Source organism: Capsicum annuum, chromosome 2 (genome assembly GCF_002878395.1).
Source record: "Capsicum annuum cultivar UCD-10X-F1 chromosome 2, UCD10Xv1.1, whole genome shotgun sequence".
NCBI classification, from domain to species: domain Eukaryota; kingdom Viridiplantae; phylum Streptophyta; class Magnoliopsida; order Solanales; family Solanaceae; genus Capsicum; species Capsicum annuum.
In genome coordinates this window covers 144,456,424-144,465,551 of record NC_061112.1, presented here as the reverse complement: position 1 = coordinate 144,465,551, position 9,128 = coordinate 144,456,424, and the positions used below count along the sequence as shown (strand labels likewise).

The 9,128-nt window shown below is 33.3% G+C and overlaps 1 protein-coding gene across 1 annotated transcript; it reads left to right on the top strand.

The window, feature by feature from the left end:
- Window positions 1–1,663: 1,663 nt before the first annotated feature.
- Window positions 1,664–4,553, top strand: LOC107860200 (probable N-acetyltransferase HLS1). The gene is made up of 3 exons (XM_016705474.2): window positions 1,664–2,738; window positions 2,823–3,022; window positions 3,298–4,553. The coding sequence occupies exons 1-3, from the start codon at window positions 2,550–2,552 to the stop codon at window positions 4,160–4,162; spliced, it is 1,254 nt and encodes a 417-aa protein (XP_016560960.1). The 5' UTR covers window positions 1,664–2,549; the 3' UTR covers window positions 4,163–4,553.
- Window positions 4,554–9,128: the final 4,575 nt, after the last annotated feature.

The window sequence follows — 9,128 nt, the reverse complement described above, 5'->3', positions numbered from 1 at the left end:
GTAATATTCTAAATAGAGGCATAAAGATTTGTATTGAATACACTTGAAATACAATTTGCATACTTGGAGAAATCTGAAATATTCTCCTCTCTTGATCCCTCATTTCTTGTATACTTTCTTCTTTCATATTATCTCTTTTATCTTAGTTTTAAAATAAATGACACATTTTAATCATTTTTGATGATTCATACAAATAAATATAGTGCACACATATTGCGAAATGTCTCTTTGGTTAGTATAACTATCCAGTCGTGAGAGTCATTTAAGAGATGTTTCTATCTTGTGTTCTTTTTTTAAACAAATACCTATGATTTTTCTTATATTTTTCTTATTTTTAACTGTAATTTATCAGCGATCAACCTACCTTTATTCCATATTAAAGAAATTAAGCTGAGACTCTTTTTATGAGAGCAACTTAGCAGATATATTACATATCGAAAATGACAGATTTTAATCGCTTAGGTTGATTCGTGCGAATAAATGTACGAAAATGTATTGCCAAATGTCCCTTCGATTATGAATTTAGTCGTCCAACTTAATTAAGTGATAATTCTATTTTGTATTTGTGTTTTAGAAAGAAACATATGTGATTTTTCTTGTACGTTTTTCGTTTTTTAACTGTCATTCATGAGAGACCACGCTTATCTTTATATCAGATATAACAGTTACTGTTAAAATTCTTTATAAGAGAGGAGCTCTAAGCGAATAATTCACGTATCGAAAACGGCAAGCTTTAGCCATTTACGATGATTAAATGTACGGAACGCGTTGACAAATGCCTTCTTTTAGTTACCAAAACTATCCATTCGTGAAAGTTATTTTAGAGATCCTTCTATTTAACGTTTGTACATTAGAAAAAACACGTGTGATTTTTCTTGTACCTTTCTTGTTTTTTAGTGATAGTTTATCAGAAATCTCGCCTACCTACACACCATATAGAGCAATACTGGTAGACACTCTTTTTACGAGATTATCTCTCAGCGCATATTTGACGTCTCGAAAATGGCTCATTACATTTTTGTCATTTACGATGATTGATTCCGACAAATAAATTTACGGAACGTGTTGCTAAATGTCTTTTTTGTCACAAAATTAATCTGATCTGTCTAATTTATTTCAAAAATATTTATATTTTGCGTTTTTGTTTTGGAGATAGGCAAATACAATGTTTTTCCTACCTTTCTCATTTTTAAAACTTTTATCGATACGTGCATGCCTTCGTTAAAGTGAAAAGAAGGAAATCAAACCACAACTAGTTCTCTAACAACTATGTCTAAGTCCTATCGACGGATCATTGAGAATAATGAATTGAGCTAAGTAGATATACCTATACTGTTCATCTTTTTAAATTTAGACACACATATATATATATATATATATATACTATTTGTATTAATTTGACGGTAAATATTTAATGGTATGTGGTAAGTTTTTTTTTTTTTTTTAACAAAGGCATGCATGATGCGGTAAGGCGTTATGACTAAAATCTTTTATAGAGCGTATTTAAGAGGTGATAATGATTACAAATTGAGTCATTTTATGAGTATTTAAAAGTTGAAACAGAAACAACATTAATTGGGAATGGGACTGCGCAGCCACAGCCGCCATTTCTTCTTCCACACACTTTATATTCTGATGATGCTTCATGATTAATTTTTAATTCAAAACAAACTCTAAGGAATAGTATTAACTTTTTCATTATTAGTCCCACTCATGTAAATCTAAGTAACAGCAGCTAGTCCCACTAATCAAACTAGATATTTTACTTTCTTCGAATCAAATTACCAAATTCTTTTTTTTTTAAAATTATAGCAAAATACAGAAAAAAGAAAATTGTTCTCTCCATTTTAAATTAGTTGCTATATTTTATTAGTCAATTCTATTAATTTTCAAAATTAAGTTAAATTCAATTAATTTTATATTTTAAAATTAAAAATTATACATTCAAAACTATAAGGAAAGTACTACAAATTTTAAGCTTTCTCATACCAGTATGGTAAGTAATTATAAATTTCAAATTTTCTTATGCCAATATGGTAAGAAAATATTAGTGAAAGATTATATTATTTGAGTCTAAAAAAGTATTTTAATAAGTAATTTAGAATCGGAGAGAGTAATATGGTGGGAGGGGGGTTAGGGAAAAGAAAAGAGAGACCCCAGAAATGGGTATAAAAGGAGAGGGTGGTGAAGGCATCCAATTTAGCAAAAGAGGGAGAGGAAGCAATCTCACTAGTTTCTTGGTTCTGCGTAATCATGAACAGCTAATAAAAACACACCGAGAACAAAAAGGAGAAGACCTTTATAACGTCCCCTTTTTATTTTTTTGCTTTGCTTGCCTTGCTCTTTGTCCTCGTTCATTTATCTTTGAATCCACCTTTTGGTTTTTCTTCAATTTCGATATCTTTTTTCCTCTGCCTCTTGCTTTTTTACCTTCCTACCCACGTTATACTCGCTACTCACTACTTTCACCACATCTATATATAAACCCTCTCTTTTGCTCCTTCATATATCACTACTTCATTCTAGCATATATAGAGTAAAAAAGAAAAATGGTGGAGAGTGGTGTAGTTGTTTCGATAGTAGTAGTGAGAGAATTTGATGCAAAAAAAGACAGCAAAGAAGTTGAACAAGTTGAGCGAAGCTGCGAAGTTGGTCCCGGTGGTAAACTCTCTCTTTTCACCGACCTTTTAGGTGACCCAATTTGCCGAGTTCGCCATTCTCCTGCCTATCTCATGCTGGTAAGATTTAACATATATACATAAAATTAATTATTATTTTTTTCTTATATATTAACGCTTCATTATTGATTATATGATGATCAGGTTGCAGAGATAGTGGTGCATGATGGGATAACCGAAGAGAGATCAATAGTAGGGATGATAAGGGGTTGCATCAAAACCGTTACGTGTGGAAAGAAATTCTCAAGGAATACTGTCAAAAACAGCGCTGATTCCACTAAGCCACTTCCTATTTTCACCAAACTCGCCTATATTTTAGGCCTTCGCGTTTCTCCTTCCCACCGGTAACTGCCTATCCTTTTTATCCATTCATTCATGCCGACAATCACAATTAATTAATATATCATATACATTCTACTTGTGAACATCTTTTTGTTTTTTATTATTATTATTTTAGCTTATTAAGCACTAGATCTTCACTTTTAATACGCACCCCACCTCTTATACTTTAGTTTTTGCTAAATATTGATCAATGTCTTTTAACATTATTATTATTATTATTATATATATATATATATATTTTGGCATCTTCTTAAAAATGATATTTTTATTTTTTCAGGAGAATGGGAATTGCGTTAAAACTTGTGTGTCAAATGGAGGAGTGGTTCAGAGCTAATGGTGCTGAATATTCGTACATAGCTACTGAAAATGACAACCAAGCTTCTATTAAGCTGTTCAATCACAAATGCGGTTACTCCAAGTTCCGTACGCCGTCCATTTTGGTTCAACCCGTTTTCGCTCATCGGGTTCGGGTATCTTCTCGGGTCACTATCATCAAGCTCAACCCGATTGACGCTGAAATCCTATACCGCCTCCGTTACTCCACCACTGAGTTCTTCCCCCGCGACATTGATTCAATTCTCCATAACCAACTCAATCTGGGTACTTTTCTAGCTGTTCCAAACGGGCTTTACTCGGCCCGAACTTGTCCCGGTATGGACCAATTCTTAGCAAGCCCGCCCGAATCGTGGGCCGTGCTGAGTGTGTGGAACTGTAAGGACGTGTTCAATCTGGAGGTTCGGGGCGCATCGCCAATGGCGAAGTTTCTTGCTAAGACGACCCGTTTAGTGGACCGGGCTTTTCCATGGCTTAAAGTGCCGTCAGTGCCGGAGGTATTCAAGCCATTTGGGCTTCACTTTTTATATGGGCTTGGTGGTGAAGGCCCATTAGCAGTAAAATTCATGAAATCCCTATGTGATTATGCCCACAATTTAGCGAAAGAGGCGGAGTGTAGCGTGGTGGCAACGGAAGTGGCAAGCAGGGAACCGTTGAGGTTAGCAATCCCACACTGGAAGAAGCTATCCTGCGCGGAGGATTTATGGTGCATGAAACGACTTGGGGAAGACTATAGTGACGGGTCTGTAGGTGACTGGACAAAATCACAACCTGGTCTTTCTATATTTGTTGATCCTAGAGAAGTCTAACTTTATAATAATAGGGGCTCCATGTCCTTTTAACATTAGGGGACTAGTAGGGGAATCTAATTTTAGAAGTTCAAAGATAAAAGCAGGTGGTAAAGTTGATATTTCCTTTTTGGTAGGTTCTGTTTCTTTTATTTTAATTTTTATTTTTATTTTATTATGTCAAGTCAGTTTAAACTTTTAAACTAGATATAAGTTGAACAAGAATGAGAAAATATTGTTAGACTTTGTTTTAGACTTTGTTGTGTTGTTGGTATTGCTGTAAAGGGGAGGGGGGAATATCCCACATTTTATGTAAAATGGATGTGGCTTTTTAGATCCTCTTTCGGCCTAAGAGAAGATGTATCTATTGTCATATGCTAGATTTTATCATCTTTTGGGTTCTCTATTCTCATCCTTTTTGTCTTTCCTTATTCTATACTGTAGAAGCAAAAGTAAGCTATTGGTTTTACTAAACTGGAATAATCAGAAGAAGTTTTTGATCATATATTTCACAGAATATTCTACTAGAATTACCTCTCTGCATCTAAATAGATAATGCATCAAGATTCGATCGTATAAAGGTTGTAATCTTAAGCGATAGTTCTGATGTTGATTTTTATCTTTTTATTTGTGAAAATTCTAATATGAAACATTCTGTTGTGCATAATTTTTAACATTTTGCAAAAAACTCATATGATATTTCTATAACAAATTAATAAATTTTGTACAATCAATTATGGTGGTTTCCTTCACAATCTCATGATTGTTAAGTAGTAAGAAGTAGAAAATACAATGCTTTATGAATAAAAGAATTTTGAGAAACGTTATATTTTGAGAAGGCGGCATAAGAGAGGTGTGCAATTGGAATGATCCTTTGCACCTGACCTTGTTTTCCACAAGATTTCAGATTCAAGCTCTAAAATTGCAAATAGAAATCTTGAGGGTGGAAAGTACTATCCTAAGTATTCTCTTATCTCCTTTGATGAATGGAAAAAAGAAAATGAACTAGTGCTTGGGCGTAAAAGGAAATTGTAAGTGGATGGAGAGACTGACAAATAAGGGGGACCCTTGTCAAAAACATGGAACTTGATGTGCAAGTGCTAGGATAATATATATCCAAAAATAAGTGTGACGAAGTCATTAAGATAAGATAGCCAAGTACCTTTTCTCCTTTAGCTTGGTTACTTTCTTGTTCATCATATTCCTTAGTCTTTTCAAAATAAATCCACACATACACATATCACACTACGTACTCCAATTATCCACTCCGTCATGATTAGGCAAGAAAGCTGTGGCAACGGGGTTTTAATTTGTTTCTTTGTGAAAACCCAAACAAAGATATAGAACTATGGAGATAGAGAGAGTAGTGATTAGGGATCAATTGGGGTAAGGCCTGGGAGATGGACTTCATTCCACTTATTTCAATTGCACATGAATAATGAGGGACCATTTTCCTTTCCCACTATACTTTTGTTTCTTTGTGGTCTCCATTAGCTTTGGGACCAGCCAGGAATTCCTCCAAGTGTAATGTTTATGGAAGACAAGGCTTATGTAAATACACTATATATATGTATTGATGTTACTATATGATCAGTATTATTAATTATTGGATGGTGGGGCCGGGGACGTAATTAGATTATACAATATTTGGCTCCTTTCGGCTGTGCGAAAGAGTGTTTAGCATGGCACAAAAGTTATTAATCCAAAGGTTATTGTCTTTTTGATCTCTCCATATAATATTGGATGGAAATTAGGGGTATCTGTCCAAAAGGGTGGTGGAATTTGCATGAAATCAGACCATCATTTGGTTATACATGATCAGTTACCATCATATCTGAAATAATATAAAACTATACACTTTTCTCCTGATAATTCCATCGTATTTGATATTATATATATAAAAATAATTAATTAGGTTGATATAGTAAAATCATGAAGCAAACAAGCACGTCGATGAAGGGTGTCTGCTTTACCGCATTTCTACATAGTAGTAGTTATATATATATATATGTAACCTTCTTTGTTTTCCGTTTGTTGTTAGATTTTTATATTACGTTCCGATTAATTCAGAATTATGTTGTGTAAGATGCATATAAAGGGAAACACTTCTTACCGGATAAGTTTTTTTTATATATATTTCGACTCTAACTTGAGACCTCTAGTTAAAGGCGAACAGATTCCATCAGTTAAAACCGAAGAGATTCCATCCATTCCAGTATTATAACTATTGATGTTATTTGATACTTTATTATTAACAATTATAAGGAGTAAGTTTGAGTATAAAGGAGAAAGAAAGGAAGATGCAATTAAACACCTTTTTTGCATCATGACTATAAATATAATTAAGTGCGGTTCACATCTTTTTCTTGCATGAAACTCTTACCTTCTTAAACCCTATGATCAGTTAGGTGTCAAGTAAAAATCCAATTTAAAACCTTTTTCTTCTTATGATTGGTTAGATTTAATAAGATTTATATGTAGATGGAGTTAAAAATAGTAATTAACCAGTTTAAATATAGTACATGAAGGCAGTTTATACAATTAATTTAATTACTATATTTTCATAGATCCCTAAAATTTACATAATTAAGTAATAACAATATATACTTTAGTTTTCATCACTTCACCTATATTCTCAAGCAATATTATGGGAATCTAGAATAAGAATTGAAAGTTGCCCGTACAATCATATGTCTGCTTCATCCAATAATTATATGTCACGGGAAATCGTTTTCTATCTAGTTGGAAAAATAGTTATATGATCACATAATTCATGAAGCTTTAAGGCTACTTTTGTTATATGGTTAGCTTTGCTTGGTGCTGACTAATTTTTTGTGTTGGATCAAGTGTTACTTGTCATTATGGAAAGTCAATTTCAGGCAATATAATCTACCTAAATAACTTTAGCCTAATCAGGCAATATAATCCAATGAAATAAGGTTCAATTAAAGAAGTTAAGCGTCTAGTGCGTGCCTTATTTGTTAGAATAATGAGTTTAACTTCTGTGCATCGTTAGTGTACAAAAATATTTTACACTAACACTTAACTTGACCTGCTATTACAAGTTACCCAATTATTTACATAAAAATTAAAAAAGAAAAAATTAGGTAACCTGCAATAATAAGACAAATTTACCTGATAATGTAGAATATTTTATACATTGTTGATGCACAAAACTTAAATTCTAGAATAATTTTGAAGATGTCGTCAATATTTTTTATTGGGTAGACAAAATCTATTGAACCAATCTTGGTGATGCGGTTGATGACTTGGAATCTTTTGATGCGGGTCACACAATTATAATTTGACACCTTATGTTTCGGACTCAATTGATCCATGTCCAAACCAATTAAATTAGGTTTATGTATCAAAAAATCCCAATGCCAAATAAATTTTGCCTCTCTCCGTTCTCAATTGTAACTTCAATTTCATCATTAATCAAAATTTAAATAATCTCAGATATGAATGTATCATCACTAGTTTTGTAGATTCTCATATACTTTAATATTATAAATCTCTTATCCGTATGAGTAGGGTAAAAGATAATGAATTAGGCAAGCTTTGACCAGGGCAATGAGAAACTAATTAGGTCTAAATCATACTTAATTACATACTAAAATAATTAAGTACTTACCAGCAATTGCCCAACATTATACCAAATCAGAAATGAAATCCACACCTGGCTCGATCTTCAATAGTTGGTTTAGGTAAAAGGTGGGAAAAAAAAGCAGCACTAATATAATTTTGACTACACATTAAGATAAGTCAAGGTTTGTCTGCCTTAATTGCTTTTACTAAAATATTTTACTAGCATGCTAATTAGTCAAGGAGGATTTTTTTTCTTTCTAATTTTAATCCACCAAAGTGGTGGCCAAAGATGATTAAATGCCTTTCGTGTAACGAATTACTTACTAAGATCTCTCATTATCGATTTTATTTTAATGGTGTTGTACTCGTTGATATGCATCCCTACTAAGGTTCATGAATGCGCTTTTTTGTTGTAGATCATCGTTTATATTATCTAGGTCATGTCCTTAAAGAAGGGCCCATAGGTATTGTTTTGGCCAATACGATAACTCTGTCCATCAGAATTTAGATATCGGAAGCAACCAACTAGTCTATTTTGTTTAGCAATCAGTATTTAGACATAGAACGCAATCAACGAGTCCTTTATTCTCTCAATTTTGGTTTGAACCCTAGTTTTTCGCCCATATAATTAGATCGTTAGAACACATGGGATAGTGGTTCTGTCCTACTATTCCTCTTTTCAAGCTAAGTGTCACAATTGATGTAATAATAAAGTATACAAAACTATAACCATCAGAGTTGGCATAGTGGTGCAGCGCTATGTCCCTTAAGCAAGAGGTCGGGGGTTCGATTTCCGCCTCTGGCGAATGGAGCAAACTCTGTGGCCAGTTCTCCACCGCAAAATGCGCTGACCGAGGAAGGGAGGATTAGTCCCACAGCTGCCGGCTGTGGGGATACTTGGGAGACCGAAAAAAAAAATAAAAAAATACAAAACCATCATAATGCAAAGAGAGTGATTGAGAAGTAGTAGTACGTAGTTGAGGACAGTTAGAAGTGACTCAATAATCTGAAAGCAATGTATATCTTTTGTCATTGTAGTTCATGAAATAGTGGTGGAACATGTTAAGATTGAGAACAAGTCAGATATAAAAAAGAAGTGAAAATTCATAGACAAAATAATGAAAAAAGAGAAGATTCTAATATGAAAACAAAAGTACCATAATGGAATGTCGGTAGGCGTAGGGATACTTCCATTTGCTGGATTTTGTTTTTTTGGAGAATGAATGTCATTTCTCATGTGTGTGGTCAAGTACGGTCTGGGCCTTTTTTTTTCTTCTTCTTCTCATATTAGGCCTCAATTTGTGGGGTTTCTACTTGGATTTTGTGGCCCATATCAATATTTGCCCACTATAGTTTTAGAAATCTTTTCTTCATTATTTCTTTTGTTTTATTTATTTCT